Source organism: Dipodomys merriami, unplaced genomic scaffold (genome assembly GCF_024711535.1).
Source record: "Dipodomys merriami isolate MVZ:Mamm:240054 unplaced genomic scaffold, mDipMer1.0.p SCAF_6, whole genome shotgun sequence".
NCBI classification, from domain to species: Eukaryota; Metazoa; Chordata; class Mammalia; order Rodentia; family Heteromyidae; genus Dipodomys; species Dipodomys merriami.
The window spans coordinates 39992234-40011944 of NW_027206179.1; the positions used below are offsets into that span (position 1 = coordinate 39992234).

Genomic DNA, 19711 nt, shown 5'->3' on the forward strand with positions numbered 1-19711 from the left:
ATTTCATAGGATTAATATAGGAAACCAGAATCAATGATCTGATGTTAAAGTTCAAACCATGTTATTTTGAAAAAGACATTTTCACGGATTTTGTCAAAGAAGTTTGTGTTTGTAGATTAGGCAGAAGGAGCAAAGAACACATAATCTGTTTTTATTCCCAAATCATTTGTAGGGCAAAGCAGTTTGGAATAATGTATTTGTACTCTTATACCTCAGATAAATTCTAGGATACTGCGCTATTCGTGGAAGACATTCGTGGAAACCCCCATCACTGCCACTGGCATTCTGTGTGGTGCAAAGCAGCTCTGTGTGGTAGCTGTTGGGCTCTGGGAAGTGTCCCATCTCCTTACATCATCCAAGCCAACTCTTTCCATAGGAACGTCGACATGGAAAACTCAACTGCCATTCTTTCCCTTCCACTGACCTTTAAAAAGTATATTTAGCCTTCTGTGTTCTAGCACATTTTGAAAGGAAAGATTTTTTTTTAATGTTAAAGCCTTTCAGAAGACTCATCTATACATACACTATATGCCTTATGAATTTCATCATTTTAATTAGTTTTGTATTCATGTCATGAATTGAATACCTATTAGCTTAATATGTTTATAAAATTATATCCTTTAAGTTTTTTCAAAGCATTCATATAAATATTATATAAGAAAATAATACAATAGGTACTAAAAATATTTTTATCCATTTCTGCAACTCTACCGGTCCAAGGAGAGCACTGTATGATTTATTGGTATCTTTTTGATGAAAGGTTCTGGGTGGGAGTAATCTCTTTTGAGCAAGGAAAGAAGGCCTAGCCTGGGAGCTGTATGTTCTCTCGAGCACTTCATCATTTAGCCTCTAATTCTGAAAGGTGATTTGAAGATTTTGTTCTTTTTCTCCTATTTTTAATGAATAGAAATGCATTAATATTAAAAGAATTAATATAAGGCAATAAGGGCTATAAATATTATGCATAAGATTCTTAAGTTTTGGATGGCAGAAAGAAATGATCCATTTTTGTAATGACGACTTCCAGAGAAAGTCATTTATCCCTCAGATAATTAAGTTTACTCTTGAGATTCGCTTCCTCCTCCAGCTCCCCCCTACTGGAGAAGGTGTCCGTCCAGGCTTTGTTCCTTAAGGTCCAACAGCTCAGAGCTTCTGTGTTATGTAATAGGAAGTTGTGTTTCTGAGGCCCGTTTCTCTGTTTTTCATGTTTGTGTATTATACTTGGTCATACTCACAGACTGCTTTTCACTTTTACTCTGTTTTCTTTGCTGTGCATCTGTGGTTTCAGATAAATCCTTGCTTCCACCCACCCGTCATGTGTGTGTGTGTACACGCGCATGTGTGTGTGTGTGTGTGTGTGTGTGTGTACAACTTCTGAGATGAAGCACAGTGAACCTAAATAATGGTGTCATACTCTATATTTCAAAAAGTAGAAGAAAGGATTTTGTAGGTTTCCCTCACAAATGATAAAAGTTTGAGGATATATATATAGCCTGATTTAAATATTGACAATGTAAAATAAAATTGAAACACCACATAGAATCCCCAAAATATAGGCAGTTTTTATTCATCTGTTCAAATTTAATTTCACAGTTAAAAATAACTAAATGCATGTATAATTGCTGCCTCCCAATGATGTAAGGGTAAAGGAAATTATGTTTACACATAGTTATTGTGGAAAGTGGAAAAAAAGAAATGCCATATGTGTTTATTTCTAAAATTACTTGAAATTTGAATTGAGATGCGTAATCTGAGGCTGTGAAAGCCATAACCAAAATATTCCCTCACGCCCCACCCCCGCACCATCCTAAACTAACAACGTGAAATGTGTATACCAGTTCAATCAACTGACACATTCAAGATACAAAAAGCAGTGCCCATCCCTTTGATCTGGGTCAGCAGCCTTTCAGTAGAGGGCTAGATAGTAAATATCTCAGGCATGGAGTGGTACGTGGTTTAGGTTATAACTGCTCAATTCTGCCTTCACCTCAAAACAAACAGAACAATCTGTAAACAAAACCAGCGTGGCTATATTCTAATAAAAACCTGTTTGCAGACACTAAAATATAAGTTTCATGTACAAAATGGCCCTCTTTGGATCTTTTTTTTCAACTATTAAAAACTTAAAAACAGGAACCATAGTCAATCAATTCCTTCTCTAGACTTTGAAGTAAAAAGGTCACAAATGCCTTTATTAAACTCCCCCCAAAAAAGTGAATATATGACTTAAGTTTTTCAAGGAGTCAGTTAGAGAATTAGGTTCCTAAGATAAATGGACAGGACAGTACCTGAATGATCATGTGTCTCTGCCTTGGACCATGCCAGCCTCACACAGCCTCCTGGAGGCGCTGCTGAGGTCTCTTGCCTGCTTCCTCTGCTACTCATCTTCAGGCTGTCAGTCACAAAGCTCCTCCTTCTGCTTTCTGCAGCTGAGAGCAGGTTCTAATACCATATGCTACTTCCTGGAAACAGAAAAACACAATCTCCTTCTGTATGGTTGAGAAGTGCTTGTTTCCCATTAAGAAGATCCTTTATTCTTTCCTTCTGGAGCTCTGCCACCCTTGTCTGATTGTACCACAGCATAGGACCTAGCTTAGAGCCTCATATTGGTTCCAAACATTGAGCTCAGTGCTTCCAAAGATGGATATATTTTTGAAGGATTGGATTTTATATCAAGATTAATATCAGAACCTGTGTTCATGATAGAAATTCCAAAAAGAGATGGCATTTAACCTGTTGAAAAGCAAACAATTGTCATTGATGTGGTCTATTATAGATCACCACTCTTGTAAGTTTGCTGAGTTTTTGTTTGATTTCTGTCAAATTCTATAATCAGTAGACATGGAAATGCTGGTTTTCTCTCCTTGGAACAGTTAGACTGAATAACCAGTTAAGATTTTGAGTCTATTCCATCAGTAGACTTTTACTAAAAGGATTCTTGTTAGAGTAACCTGAGCTTCTTAGGAGCCTCAACTAATGAAGCCATTTTTCTAGATGTAATAGGCTAAACTACATATTCACTCTCTTCCAAAAGGACTACTGGATCCTAACAAATCCTTATAGACAGGATTCATCTAACAGTTGAATGAATCTACTTCAGTCTAGTTTTCCCATGTAGGCATTGCCTGTATATCTCATTTATAGGACTTAGTTTCCTGTGTATACATGTGTGTAGGCACTCACATACGACACATTCTCAGTGCTTCTAATCTATCCAAATACTTTCTTGGAACCAGTTCTAGGCTCTGAAGATACAGAAATTGCAGGAAAAGGGTCCATGAACTCCAAAAAGACCCAGCAATTGGTAGAAGAGAAAGATAGCAAAACAAAATCTTTGTGCAATATTCTGATAGTAATTTAAAAGAAATAAGATGTGATAAAACGATACCCTTCACATTTCAGTAAATGTATATATACCATTTTGGACATTTTAATTAAAATTTCTGAACATGGAAAAAAAAAGTAATTTGAGACTACCCAAGAAAGAGGAGCCATCTCTCTCTCTGAAGACACAACCAAGTTGAGATAGGGTAAAAACATTGTTACCTCTGCAGAATAATGAATGAAAGGCACTGGATTCAGGGCCACACACAGCTTCTCACTGGTCTTCAGTGCATTGCTTCGCTGCATTGAGTCTTGGCCTTCTCATCTGTAAAGTTGTGTTAATAATACTTAACTTTGCAGTCTCGAACATAAGGATTAGCAAATAGCTCCCTCCCCTGCCTTTTCTCCAAGGCCCTCCCTCGCAGGCCAAGACACACGCTGCATATAATGGATGGAAGGAGAGACCAGTTTTTGTGGGGTTGTGTGGGGACAGGGTTTCCTTTCTGAAGGAAACCAAGGAAAAGAGTGTACTTGGGTCAACTATTGTCCTGGATCCCTGGGGAGTCTGTAGGACAATGGCTACCGTATCTTTTCCCAGCACAGCCTTTGCATATTTTACTGTCCTTACAAATTGACTGAAGGGCCCTGGTCAAATTACATACTTCTTCAGACTTCTTTTTGCAGCAACTTTGAACATTTGATCTAGCTTCAGGACTCCTCAGGCTCCCCCTCCTAATTCTTAAACCCTGAAAACTGTACTTCTGCTTCGCACTGCTAAGACATCTACTACACTCATTGCCCAGCGGAAAAGTAAAAGGTAGATGTGTATGAGTCCTGGGTTCCTAATTTCTGAGGGTTTTCATGAAGAAGTCTGTATACTTTCACTGCCTGATAAATGGGTCCTGTGTCCCCAAATCATCTGAAACTATCCAAGTGATGCATATGAAGAAGAACTTGTTGAAACAAACCATTACTAATTCCCCTTTATGATTCTTACAGCTTCCAGGCTTAGAGCCAGGTCAGACTGGGTAGAGTTCTAATATTGCTCTTTTTTTTTCTTTTTTTGTCCACTAGGGGCGATTATATGATTATACCCAGGGAAATCAGTGTATTCCATTCGATACTTTGGCTTTTCATAGCTGAGAATGCAAGTGCTCATTCACTTGCCATCTAGCAGAGCAGGAAAGGTGAAATGAAACCCCTCACCTCTCTGACCCCCAAACCTTGCCAGTGGGATGGGTAAGGTTTCCAAAGATGTGGCAAATGGAAGACTCATTGAGAACAACAATTCCCCCAGCATACCAGGCTTGCCCGGGTTGTGATGGAAAAGTCGTGGAGCACCAAAGCTGTGTCCTTTTTGTGTCTTGCAGGAGAGAAACCCTACAAGTGCACCTGGGAAGGGTGCACCTGGAAGTTTGCCCGTTCAGATGAACTGACGAGGCATTACCGCAAACACACGGGAGTGAAGCCATTCAAGTGTGCTGACTGTGACCGCAGCTTTTCTCGGTCCGATCACCTGGCCTTGCACCGCCGGAGGCACATGCTCGTGTGAAGCAGGCCCCTCGTCCAGCTGGGAGGAAGAGCTGGATCTCTTAGTGGCATCCAATTCAGCAGGGCTGAATCCCCTTCACAGTGTTAACGCCAAGGACATCACCATCCCACGATGTCAGACACCAGAGCAGGAACCAGAACGTCCACTTCTCCTTTCCGACTGAAGGTAATCCCCATCACGACCACGCAAGAGACGTCTTCTTCACGCTGGCCTGAGAGCTCAGCGCTACCCACGTTCCGGAAGAGCCAGGCAGTTGTTTTCCGAGTTGTTGTCCTCTGCCATTGACAGATGTTTGTAGCTTATACATTTTCCGAGCTGTCAGACATTTGGTTATCAATATCTTCTAGGTCAGCTACCACAAATTGATAGCTAGAGCAAGACCTTTTCGATCTGAATGATTTTCCCATCATCCCCACCCCCGTGAGCCCCTTTCTACAAAACTTTTAGTTCCTAAGTGAGCTAGAACACACATCCGATCTGTTACCAGCAAAACAGCATGAACATAGGAAGGAAGAAGCTGTGGGAGAGTTTCCATTACCTGAAAAATAAAGGCACACTCAGCAGCCCTCTGCAGTAGCGAAGGCAGCCGTTAGAATCCCACCCGCAACGTGTCATCATGCCATGCCCTGAAGAAAACCAACATTGAATCTTTCATTTGTTTGTCCTTGAGTGTTTTTTGTTCTGTTCTGGTCGTTTCGTTCATCTGTTTGAGCAGAGGGGCAGCAGAATTTCAGTTGAAGTCTAGTCCTGAAGTCTCTGCCCTGCCATGGATTGGCCCAGAGGTGTTCTGTAGTTGAATAGGAAGAGCCTGTCAAAAACAAAAACAAAAACCTACTGCCCCACTTCAAACTGCAGTGTTCTGTCACCCAGGCATCATCTCTTCCTGCCCCTAGTGTCTGGTTACAAGGAAGTGGGGGGTTAGGGGGACTTTCTTAGACACATTGGCACCAAGGTAAGAGGTGGGGCTGCCAAGGCAAAGTCAGTGGACATGAAAAATCAGACAAAGCAGAGGAAATAATGCACCTCTCAAGGAGAAAAGCAATAATGAATAAAAGGACTTCTCTACAATAACTTTACTGAGGACTCACGTTACCAGTTTTTATACTTACTAAAGGAATTGTGGAGAGAGGGGAGGGGAAAAAAAAAAGTACTCCAGCATTTTAGATGTCTTGGTTACATTTCCAGCCCTGAGGTAATCTTTCTGTTGGTTGTTGTGCTTGGTTGGGTACCACAATTAAAGATTACACTCCCCTTTTCTACAATTATTTGGTGACTTGAAAGGATGAGGGAGGTATAGCCGGGAATGAACTCTTCGGCTAGCAGGTCAGTTCTCTGTGGGCCTGAGTCAATAGAAAGACAGCGCCCGCCCCTAGAAAGCCTGTCATGGTGCTAGTTTTCTCTCATGGAGAGCCAAGAAGAGCAACTCTCCCATAGGATCTTTTTTACACATTTCATTTTCTAAACTGTACCAGGACTCCCTGGTCCTGGATTGGCATCTGCAGGGATAGTGAACCTTTCTCATCCTGGAATTAGGATGAGAACAAAGTAGAGTCCCATCTAACCTCCTAAAACTAGGAACCTTTTACAGCTAGCAAAGACTACAGTAAATAAAGCAATACATCACCAACGTTCTTTTGGGGAAAATTATCATCTATCTTTTTTTTTAATCCACAGAAAGCTGGGTTGTGTTTTCTGTTTTCTGGGGTTTTTTCCTCCAGCTTTATGTGGCAAAGGGGCTAGGTAAGACTTTCGTTGTTGTTGTTAAGATTTTTTAATAGCTAGGTAAAAAAGGTCTCCAGCAATGACCTTTGCATTGTATTTTAATTAGAAACACTTGATTTGAAGAACTGCACAAAATAACCTCAAAAATATTCCTAGCTCATTTTTAAGGTGTTTGAACATTCAGAAACAATTTCTGCTGAGAGAATTATCCTTTTTAGGATCATCTAATTCAGATGATCTTACTCTGATGAATCAAGGACTATGAACATTGCAACCAGGATGATGTGTGTCAGAAAATAGTAAAAGAAATTTTACTTAAGCAACAGTATAATGAATTTCAGCTCAAATTATAACTACAAAAGTATGTGGTCTATTTTTTTTTCTGCCAGGTCTGAAAAACTCATCAGGTAGTTTCCCTTTAACAAGGGCTGTTGTTTAATTGATAAATAGCTTCTTCAGCTATGATCTGCTACCCATTAACCAGTAGGCTTTTTTTTTTTTTACCAACTGGAACTTTTTTTAATCTGTACTGTATACAACTTAGATGTCTCAATGCACGTGACCAATTCAGAATAGAAAAAAAAAAGGGGGGGGGTCCTTGTGTATGCCAGCCAGTACTGATTACTAGTCAGTGGAAAGAACACACAGAGAGAAAGAGTCTGAATAGCTATGAACTCCCAAACATGGCCCCCAGAACCAGTGAGGGAAATCACTCAGGTATAGAGTTTAGTTTATTCTGCCTGTTCTTAAGAAGAGCCAATCTTTTTCTCCACTGAAAGTAGAGCACTGCAGGTAGGTAACAGTTTTTAGAATTTATGGAACTGACAGGATCTGAGTGACAGCTGGATTTAAGTTTAGCACAGAACTAAATGTGGTGGCACACCTCCTATTACAGGAAAGATTTGGGGAAGTGAGCTGTTCTCGCCACCCTCCGGAAATGGAAACAGACTGAGATGGTAAGTTAACTAATCGATCCTGTCAGCATTATCCTATTTCCCTGTCTTGATGTGGCAATACTGTTAGAAGGGAGCCAAGCACATGTAAGTGAATGAGTCTCTGATCTAGCCCTAGCAACCGAAACTTACTTGGGGCTTGTGTTGGGACATCGCAAATTCTCCTTGATGAGAGTATTTCCTAAAAGTATTTCCTCAGGTAAAAGGAAAGTGATTTGAGACAGAATGAAATGGAATATCTTTAGGTATAGAAAAGCCACTATTCCATCTCATGGGTCTTTTTAGCTTCTTCTGAAAAGCACAGTGCAATGATAAACTACAGAAAAGGGATAGATTCAGTTGTTCCCTAACTAGAAACATTCTTTTGGTTTAGCCTTGAAGTGGTTGGTTTCACAGCTAGGATATGGCATGGTTGGGAATTCTCATACGCATAACTGTGACATATAAGTAGCTGCCAGAGGCTTGACTTTTCTCTTTGCATTGTATAGATAGATTAAAGGGAGTTAATGTTATTTGAAGGTTTTTAGTAGAGTCCCTGATATTTTGATCTTGTTTGAAAAGATTCATACTTCCTCCTCTGCCTTCAGCCTCCTGTTGTGAGTGGTATGGTCTCTACTTGATAACTTGTCTTAAGTTCTATTAAGGCATTTAGAATGAGATTCTTAATGACTTGACCATAAAGATTATACCACTGCCTTTTTCAAAACACAGAAGAGGACATTTTGTTTTCAAAAACAGTTGAGTATCAGTAACAAACCACATTAAAAGAGAGAGCACTTTTTATTCACTTTAAAATTAAAGTGGGAAATAGGAAGATAAATTGTTGGGGGGAAAAAGTCTTACAAAATGCTATTGTGTTTATAGATGCCAGTTGTAGATCATTAGAAGGGCTACTTTCATTCCGGTTGAAATTTGGAATAGTTTACATGAAGATTGTGTTCATTTGTATGCATCTTGTTTTAAGTTCAAATTGCCATTTGTGTTTTAAACGTCAATATGATCCTGCACTTTGAAATCAGTTCAATAGCCTGATAACGTGTATATGGATAAAGATGCAGTATTCCTTATTCTGTACTTTATTTATCTGTACTTACCAAAGCTGCACTTGAATCATCTGATGAGGTGAGGCCTTCAACTTGTATCAATACACTTTCATTATGTTGTTATGAATACTTAGAAATGTAGTTGTGGTGTTGTTTTAAAGCTGTCTTAGCAGCTACAGTAAGGACTCACAGAATTTAAGCAGTGTTAATACCAGCATCTGTGCCCCAGTCTGCATAGAAGGGACTGAATGTGAGATGACTGGAGAATCGTAACAGGCCCAGGAAGCCTTAATATTCATAGTTCACAATTCACTCTTGGACTTTGATCTCACTAATACCTGTGAACTTATCAGGTAAATATAGTCTATTAACCATCATCATTGACAAATCTCTTCCTTTACTTTTTCTGAGAGATAGTACATCTTCTATTATAAATTTGTTCTCAATTCGATTTGGTTTAGGACAGGGGTTTAGGAAATCATGTCTTCCATGTTACATTTCTACTTCTCCCCACACTGCCTTCCACTTACCTGGACAGATATCCACACCCAACCCATGCACACATATGCACACACCTGTATATGCAGTAGCCATTGGGCTAATAAATATCATCAGACCCTTTTTTTAAGGAAAGAATTTGTAATAATCCATACCCTCTAGAAATGTAAGTTATTTACCTTATTAGGGATTCAGCTTCTAATACTATAATATGACTTTGCCTGCATTTTATAGCTAAGAAATGTACATAAAGATTAAAGATGCTATATTTTCACAGTTACATTATAGAGTAATGTCTGTTTAGTGACTCATGTCCATTGGTATTTTAAATACGCTAAATACTAAGAAATTGCGATAGAAATTCAGATTTTTTTCATAAAATGATATAGAAGGATACTGCATCTTTAAAAAAATAGAGTGAAGATATTTTACTGTATTCATAACATGTGATAGTGGAAAAATATTTTCAAACATGCAGATTTTACAGAGGTTGTAAATAGTTTGATGAAGTATGTTGGGAGAAAGAGCTTCTAGTTTTCATCACAATAAAAAAAAAAAACGTATTCAGGTTTGCCTTGTGTATGTTACACACGATTAGCGATATTGCCATAGGAACTCAGTCCCACCTTATCAGAACACGTTCTCTATCTTCTGTCAAAACAGAGTGGCCATGCATCATGGTTTAGTAAGAATGGTTGAAAACTTCCTGAAGTCATTTTAAGTTGCTACAGACAACAAATTTTAATGTCTTTTCTTACTGTAGAGAGAATAGGAATTTATTTGTGCTAAAGATCCCCTAGGATTGTTTTCTCTTCCTGTTTTCTTCCTCCTCTGCAAAATAATTCTTGATTAAAAAAAAAAGAAAAGCAGAAAGCAATACAGGTGTTTATTCTTGTTTGAATTCCAGAAGAATTGCTTTTAGGCATAGCTGCATGTTGACAAGATTAAGTGCTATGGATTTGGCCACATGTAAAATGAATCTGTACTGGCAATGGGAATAAGCTAATGCCTATTTTCTAAAATTAATTAAGTGCTAAAAGTGCCTGTCTATAGACATGACCAATGAGATGTTTCTATACTTTTTCACAGCAATAATTCTTCAGATATTTTGAAAACACATATATCCAGAGTAAATGTATGCACATAGTAAATTGAATCTGTTCACATATCCTCAGGGGAGGGTGAAAAAAGCTTTTATGACTTATAAGGATCAAATTTTATTTCTTATTAGCATTTCTTAATTTGATTTTTCTCACTTGAAGAATATAAGAATGCAAATATGAACAGTAAGGTAAATCTTCAGTGTATACTAAGGGCAGGTGATAACTATAATTTTGGATAAAAAGTTGTGATTTATCCCTTATGAAACAGTATACATGACTCAAGAAGCTTTGCTCAGTTCAAAAATACCAATTTATTTAAAGCAAAACTCTGAGAGATATTTGTCTACTTATTTTGTCCTCATATCAAATGCACAAGCATATCTATATGTTTCATGCTTACTTTTTCCCCTTATATTTTCTAATATATGTATTTCTAAGAACCATTTGGGGATGATAGTGACATTTCTTTCCAAAATATCTACCAAAGTGCTACTGAGGTTTTCTCAGTCTAGCTTTTAACCCATTTTGCAGTTTCCTGAAAATTACCTGCTTTACAGTTCAGAATTTCACAAGTATTTCCAAAAAAAATAAAAGATTTTACTGCTAAAAGTGGAGTCATGGGTAGAAATACACAGAGGCTGTTTGAATAGACATGAACCCTGGAAATTCTCCAACTCTGTCATCTCAGAGCACAAATACACCCAAACAAGTAGTTGTGGTTAACAGCAAAATTATACTCTTTTTTTTTTTTCAGAGCCAAACATTTGGTAAGAGCAATTTTAAAAGTATGACTGACATTAAACCTTTCAGGCTTTAGTCAATGTAGACTACCACCATGGACAGAATTTTCCAGAGCCAGATCACAGGCCTAGTAAACCATCCTGCTTCCTCCTCTTAAGTTGCAGGATGGAGAAGGGACAGGAACTGCACCCAGGATGAAGCAGAGATAACTGGATGTCAAAGGAAAGCCGCTGTGCTTCTTGGTCTGCTGAAGTTAAATTTTGACTGGCCTTCATTGTGCATGTTGTATGAAAGTACTACATATCCTGAAAGGTCAAAATGAAGGAAAAAGAAAATATTCTTCATTAAATACTTACTATGCTCTAAGCACTATGAGAAGAAGCGTTAGACACATTACCACCAATCTCTACAACAGATCTTCATTTTATAGATGGGGAAATTGAGGCACAAAGAGGCTGAGAAGTCAGTGGACACAAAAAATAAATGGTAGAGACGGAATGGCAAGCCTCCTGGCTCTGTACCCACTATACCACACTGTTCATTTTGTCCCAGTACTCACCTTTTCATATCTCTAACTCAGTTGTATTATTGGTACCCTGTATGAATTATCATTTTCCAAGTGAAATATCACCACTTAATGTAACATGTGACTTTGACAATGGTGGAGAATATTTGAAATGGAAATTTGTTTACAAAGGATCATTAAAAACCAATAGAGACAACCAAACATATCCCTGAACTTGCCTCTTTCTTTCCAAATGTTTGGCCTGGAGTTTCAGGACCAGTAAAACTTCTCCCCACTAAGTATCATTTTAGCCCAAGTTGGTTCTTCTCAACTCTATACTTGTCTTCGTTTATACACTAAATATCTTCTCACTAACAGATCTGCTAATGTCTGAGTAAGGTACATTTGAATCCTTACCTCTGTGGACTTAGTAATATCAGAGGTTACTCTTGCAAGTGGTAATGGGGTAGTGGTCACAAATATTCAGATCAATGAATGACTCCAGATTTCTCACTTAAACAGTGCTGTTTTGGAATGCATTAAATAGTCCCACAAATAAGTTGTTTATAGTATTGTCAGTTTAGCTGAGTTTTATGCACGAAGCTGTCTACTATCAGAGAAATGAAATCCTGCCCACTCCATGTAGGACAAGATCTCTGACAGCATTGATTCATGAAAGCACTAATGGACTTCAAAAAACATTAAGAGAATGTCATTTCCCATAGCACTTGTGTATTTGGAAAATGAATCTCCTGAATTAGGATCTTTCTCCCTGTTACTTGACTGGAGGAGGAGATAAACTTGTATAAACAAATCCCCATGTTGAAAGCCAGTGACCATGTATCCAGTGACTGCAGACTGGGGCTCGTTCCTCTCAGTTAATTTGGTTTCAGCACCAATAATTTCTCAATGACAAAACCACCGCTGTAGGCCAGTTTAAAAGAGTTGCACAGAGGACAGAATCCTACCAGTACTTTTTCTTTTGGGTTTTCATCTCTAGAACTTTGAAGTATTTGTCCTTTCATTGCAAAGTGAGAGCCACTGACCCTAGTGTAAATTGTTTCCTATTTTTCCAAAGCAAGTTAACCAAGACTTTCACAGAGATTTTTTTTTTCTTGTTGAGAAATGAGGGTGAATAGAAGGATAGAATGGGGGTATAAATACAAAAGTACAAGTGTCCACGCATTCATTAAAAAAAAAGTAAGGTATTTTCAGGGCATACCAAATCTTTCTATTAATTTCATGCTCTAAAGATACAATATAAAACATTATAGAAAATGCTTTTGCGCTATTCCTATTTCTTAGTTTTCCCATGACAGAATTTTGTGATTGCATCCAGACCATACAATATATTTTGTTCTTCAGACTTTATTCCTTTGGATGGGGATTGTTGAACTGGGGCACTGGTGCCTATATACAAGGCTCTTTCCTATCAACTTGTCTGTCCACAATTTGTTGTGTTGAAAGATTCATTAAAAAAAAAAATCCCTGTCCCCTCAGTGGATGGTAGTTGTATTGTTTTGTTCATGTCTGTGTGGGACACATTGCATCACATGGCAAACCAACTCTGTGGAAGTGAGATAATTAGTTGATAAAACCAGCTTGAAAAACATTGTCTATGTATTATGTCATCCTGCATCATAATGCAATTATGTGTATCATGATCATTTTTTACAAAGAGAAACCAGCAAATTCATGTTTGTCCATAGAAGAATGTACTCAGAACTTTCTGTGTTGTGAAACAGTGAGAACAGACCACCTTTAAGATACCCACCTGCCACTTAAAATGACTTAGTTATAATTAGCAGTAGTCTAGACATTGCTGTTGGGGGCGGGGGTCGTCAATTCAAACGTCATATTCTTTTGAATAAATTTCATGGAAACAAAGAGCATAATACCATCTTTGGCCAAATCAAGTAGGCACCCCTGTTCCTTGGCACTTAGCTCATTATCCATAGTGACTGGATCACAGATATCTCTTGTGGAAAAATATAAAAACATCCTTTAGTTTGCAAAAGAGTTATTCTAGGCCAAAAGCCTCTGAACAGCAAAATTAATAGACGGGCTGCATCTAATTCATTTTATGGATGTAACTTCACAAATGATTCGTATGTTTCTGATCTCAGAGAGCTAGAGTGCCCAGAGGAAATCCTACATATTAAAAAAAAAAAGTAATAAGAATAAGGTCCCCCAATGATGCTGGCAAAGCAGATGTGTTGAGTTCGTAAATCTTTGTTTGGTTTTCTGTTCAGAGTTTAATTGCAAATGAATTTATTTCTCTGACTTAAAGATCTAATTTCCTAATAGTTTCCTCTGCATTTTATATACTCTGTAGTGTTTAGGCAATCCCTGTTATAAGTTTATTAATATTATGTAAGTGTTGTTCTTGTATTTATGTATAGTGTATGTATTGTAAATATACTCAGAGCTTTTTTCCTTTTACTGTAAAATGGTGATTTTTTTTTTTTTTTGCCCTATGATAATGTAAAGGGAGACCCTCCTAATGAGATTCTCTCACAGGATAATTATTCCAGTCTATTCTCAGAGATTTAAATGAACAAGTGTTATCGTTTTTTTAATGGTGTCTCAGACATATTCTGTTGGTGCATTGCTTTTCTGTATTCAACTTTCCTATGAATTGAGCTGTGAACCGAAATAGAGTTTAAACCTTTAATTGTATGCATTTGTATAATTATCTGAATGAAGGCATGAAGGTTAAATAAAGCATTTTGTATGGAACAAAACTCCTTAATTATTACTAACATTGACGTAGACATCTTGGAAATCATATGTGTTTAACCATTCAAATTAAACCTTCATTATGAATTTTTTTAACCACTGTGCATAGTAAGTGGAAAATGCACATAAGATGGAATCAATACTTTAAAAATGAAGATTTTTATTTTGTAACAACCAGCCCTTAAAATTGACCACTAAACCATTCTTTTAATGAATGTAAAACTAAAAGTCGTCCAGAAATAACAAGTGATAGGAAAGATACATCTTTCAGACCCTAGATCTAAGTTATCAATTATGTTTCTTTACTTTTTTGTATCATGTAAACATAGAACAAACCATATTAACACAAGCAAAGGCCACCTTCCATAGTTTTGTTTTAGTTATATTTTTATTATCTTTAGTTGTACAAAAAGGTAACCAACAATCAGTTTTTAAGTACTTTTTTTATTTTTGTCAGTCATGGGGCTTGAACTGGGCCTGCGCACTATCCCTCAGCTCTTCAGCTCAAGACTAGTGCTCTACCCCTTGAGCCACAACGCCACTTCTAGTTTTCTGGTGGTTAATTGGAGATAAGAGTTTCACGGACTTTTCTGCACAGGCTGGCTTTGAACCTTGATCCTCAGATCTCAGCCTCCTGAGTAGCTAGGGCTACAGCCTGAGCCAGCAGCATCCAACAGTTTATCTTATTTTTATAACTCCTTTCATCATTTTCCCCCCATCTTTCCTAATTTGATCTCTTAATTTTTCTAGTTTGATGGCAAATATATTGAATAATATGACTGCATGCTCCCTGCCCTCTTTAAGAGTATAATATCTGTTGAAATAACTACTACAATTAGCTCTTGTGAAATCTTGTCAACTTTCTACTACATTATACTTTGCAGATAAAGATCTAAATACACACACACACACACACACACACACACACACACACACACACACACACACACATTCTACAAAAGGAATTGTAGCCTCCGAATTATGTTTGCTCTCTCTTTATTCATGACAAAAGTCCTGAGTTAACGACTATTCATGTCCTGATTTTATAGATAGAAAAGTGAGATAATTTATGCAATTTGCATAAACTTCTCCAGTCAGTTTAGGTTAGTGTTTCACCACTGAAAGTGTATATATCAAAGTAATAGATTTCAGAGGTGGGGAGTGAGAGATGATGTTGGAAAGAATTGTTGCAAAGAGTAGCATTAGAGACATTCAACCATTACCTGTAATTGTGTGTGCACAGGTGAATAGAAAGCCCACAAGGGATAACCAACTCTTCCCCTCCCAAGGAGAATCCGTTTTCACTGTCTTTCCTTTTGCTTTTAAATAAATTTATTCTGTTTACTTAAAAAATAAATTAATATTAAAAAATGAAATACAACCTGGCACAGTATGATCAGTCAGGTAAACTTGGGTTGACTTCCCCAATTCCAGCCTGGGGAGCGGGGAGGTCTTAGTCATGTCTTGTCCCAGTCAAACCTTCCTGGGTACTTCCCTGGTGAGTCCAACTTCACCCTTACAAAAGAAGTTACTCACTAAAAAATGACATGCTTCTTAAAAATGAAGCGATACACCAGTATGCTTATTTTTACTTTTTGTTGTGCCGTTTTAGAAATACTCATTGGAGGCAAGAGCTGACAAATTAGAACAGTATTTGTTCTACATACTCTTAGTGTGGCAATACTTAACAGCACTGACCCCTGTCCATCCCAGTATTTCACTTTGGATAGGACATTTTAGCAAAACAGCAACTTGGACATTAGATTTATACAACTTTGGCCATATTTTTTTGAGTTCTCTTCAGGCCACACGAGCAGCAGAACCAATTCTCCAGCGTTGATTTTTGTGTTTCACTCGAAGCTATGTCGTACAATGGACCAAGGAAACAAGTCTCAACGATTAGATCACATATCTTAAATCATTTGTTTTGCTCTCAAGGTAATTTATTTGTTGATCTTTCTCCTAGCAATGATCCTGGCATTGTAGAGGTGCTATACCATTTGGTACCTCTCTTCCTTTCTCCTTTTTCTTTTTTTAAATTATATTTTATTATCATTAAGTAGTTGTACAAAAAGATGACCATCCAACCAATCAGTTTCTAAGTATACTCTTTTATTCTTTCTTTTCTTTTCTTTCTTTCATTCTCTCTTTTTCTTTCTTTCTCTCATTCTCTTTCCTTCCCTCCCTCCCTCCCTTCCTTCTTTGCTTCTTTCTTTTTTCTTCCTTTCTTCCTCTCTCCCCCGTCTCTCTCTCCCCCCTCTCCTTTCCCCTTTCCCCTCTCCCCCCACCCCCAACCCCCTCCTCTCTCCTCTCTCTCTTTCTCCCCTCTCTCTCTCTCTCTTTCTCTCTCCTCCCTGAGGCTTTAACTGGGGGAGTAAGCTATGTCCCTGAGAATTTTTGCCCAAAGCCAGTGCTCTATCTTTTGAGACACAGTTCTACTTCTGGGTTTTTTGTTTTGTTTTGTTTTCTTTTGGATGATTAATTGGAGATAAGAGTCTCACAGACTTTCCTGCCTAGGCTAGCTTTGATCTGAGATCTTCAGATCTTAGTCTCCATAGTAGCTATGATTACAGGTGTGAGTCTCATCTGTACTGTGAGTGTTTGGCCATAGCTATGATTTTTTTAATCTAAACATTTATAGCTTCATTGTCTATGATTGTTTCCAATTTAATGACCAGCAAACAGCCTGAAATAATTGAATAGAACTTCAATATGCTTACAATTAGAATACCTTGGGGCTTTGTAAAAAAAAAAATCAGTGGGAGAAGAAAATCATATTCCTTGAAAAGTTGTTTTAGTCTTCAATGACCACGGAGGGATTTCATAGTTCATTGTCTTCCCACCAATGTTATATGATTTCCTGCCACACAATGAACTCCTTGTGTGGTGTCCATGTGCTGTCTGGATTTAATATATTGCCTCCCAGTAGTGTAATATGTATAATTTACATCACTTCCTGTTAGTCTAAATTCACCAATGAATGCTTATGCTGCACACACTTGAGTGAGTGTATTTTCTGAAATAAAATACATTTTCTTTATACAGGAACAACCTTTATATGAACTTTTTTGTGTATTGTATATATGTGTTTGTGTGTGAGAGAACCAAACATATACACTGCACTTTTGTGATTGTTTATTGGCAATGATACCCATTTACTGGGCATTTCCAAAACTAAAATAAGTAGAATTGACTGGCATGAGAAAGAATCCTGAACAAATCTTTGCCAAGAAAATTCTTAGACTAGGCTAGTCCCCTGTGCTGAAAATTGGGGTCAACTTCTAAAATTCAAGAGCTTCATAAAAAAGGAAACAAAGCTAGGTTCAACATGCGAACGTTTTAATTTTTTTTTAATTTTGAAAAATTTAAAATTAGAGAAATGTTCACAGTAGAACAGTGAATTGTATTGCATGTGCACAGATTTTTAGGTGTTCAAGTAAGAATCATGGACATATTTTGAGTTCTCCCCTGAACATTTCAGCATTTATCGTGTAAGCACATGAATATTTCCTTATCCAAGTTGTGAACATATCTCAATTTTGTTCTTTATTGTTGTTTTTTTTTTAGCTTAGAGATCCAGATCCCAACAGGGACCATATAATCATACTGCCCCTTTGACTCCCTGTTCTCTTTCTTTCTTTCTTTCTTTCTTTCTTTCTTTCTTTCTTTCTTTCTTTCTTTCTTTCTTTCTTTCTTTCTTTCTCTCTCTCTTTCTTTTTCTTTCTTTCTTTCTTTCTTTCTCTCTTTCTCTCTTTCTTTCTTTCTTTCTTTCTTTCTTTCTTTCTTTCTTTCTCTCTCTCTCTCTTTCTTTCTCCTTCCTTCCTTCCTTCCTTCTTTCTTTCTTTCTTTCTTTCTTTATTTTTTTTCTTCTTTTTTCTTTTTGCCAGTTCCAGGGTATGAATTCAGGACCTGGGCCGTCCCTGAGCTTCTTTTGCTCAAGTGTAGCACTCTACCACTTAAGCCACAGCTCCGTTTCCAGCTTTTTCTGTTTATGTGGTACTGAGAAATTGAACCCCAGGGCTTCATGCATGCTAGGCAAACACTCTACCACTAAGCCACCTTCCCAGCGCCCCTGTTCTTTCTATCATTGCTTTTTCAAGTTGGGGAGGGAGTGTTGTTTAGTTGGTTGCTATGAATGCTGATCTTACATGATAATTACATTATCATGGTCAGTTGTTTTGAAGGTATCACTCTACATAGATTTATTTGCTTCCTCATAGCCATGTTCATATTAAAATTTTTTAATAGGGATATTACATAGTTGAGATGACTTCCTTAGGGTTTTGTATTAGAGGGGACATGATAGCAATTTGCCCATTATTAGTAATATTGAGTTTTATCACTGTTAAAAAGAATATGTCCCATATTCTTCAGTGAGGGTTTTGTTATTTCCTTGAAGTTTTCCTATGTCCTTAGAACAAAAGTTTTTACAACAGTTACTGTATTTCAAAAATAAATATATATTTGTTAAACTCACAGATTCAAAGCGTATTCCTTCACTTTTGACTTCTATGTATGTTATTTTTTTACAAATAGAGAAAATTAAACATTTCATAAGAAGCTTATTCCTTCATTTGTAATAACTAAATTATGTCTATGACAGTCTTAGCAGAGGATCACAATAGCCCATTTGCTAGGTGCATATGACCATTTTATATATATAATGAAGCATGTGAAAATGAACTCGAATAATTGGAAACATGTTTCTATATGTAGTGTTTGAAATTCTTTTGTTTTTTTCTATTTTTGTTTGTTTTTCATGTTTTTGATTTTGCTTTGTTTTGTTTTGTTTGCTATGTCCTTTGTCTTGATTATAAGTTTATCTGATCCTTGGAAAGAAAAGGGAATGCCAGAAACAGCAGGACAAAGGATGAACTAATCCAACAATGTCACTAGCTAGACTAAGTTGGAAAATGAACTTTACAACTTGGGGGAAAGGAAAGTGGGGAGGGGAACGTGGGAGAAAATGAGAGCAGGGGTAAGGTGTCCAAAAAGACATGTACTCATCACTTAGTAAGTGTAACCCCTGTTCATCACCTTTACGATGAATAAGAACCAAAAGAACTAAATTCATAAAGTTTACAAATTTATTTTCTCTTAAAGAGCTTTCATGGATTAAGATCAGGCTCAAGAATTACATATTTTCATAAATCAATTAAACATGAATATTGAGATTCTTAAATTTTTTCAAGGGTTCTTTTTTAATGTCTCAACTTTTTAAGAGTGTAACTTAAAAATCTGAGAATTCAAATAATTGCTTGAAGCATGTATTTTAAGTTAAACTACAGAAGTAACTCCTAATAGAACAATTTTCTTATACATATTACAAGTTTTGAAGGTATCAGATGTGTTCTATTTTTTCTACATAGATATTAATCCTCTGATTTTAATTCTCAGATTTTTTTGTATTTAATTATTAGTGGTCTTGGGATCAAAAGGAAATAATTATGAAATTTCTTATAGCTAAGGACTACCTTCTCAGACGGTTGAAGTTTTATAAAACAGTATTCTCATGTGAGAAACTGATATAT

The 19711-nt window shown here is 37.1% G+C and overlaps 1 protein-coding gene across 7 annotated transcripts in view; it reads left to right on the forward strand.

Moving 5' to 3' along the window:
- The window catches only part of LOC138814056 (Krueppel-like factor 12), a 713678-nt gene extending 699493 nt beyond the window's left edge, over positions 1–14185 (forward strand). For all 7 annotated transcript variants that reach the window (XM_070002854.1, XM_070002850.1, XM_070002849.1 and 4 more), the window contains one exon: positions 4695–14185. In XM_070002854.1, the coding sequence (XP_069858955.1) occupies positions 4695–4876 (182 nt within the window). In that variant the 3' untranslated portion in view covers positions 4877–14185. The remainder of the gene's footprint in view (positions 1–4694) is intronic.
- The last annotated feature ends 5526 nt before the right edge of the window (positions 14186–19711 follow it).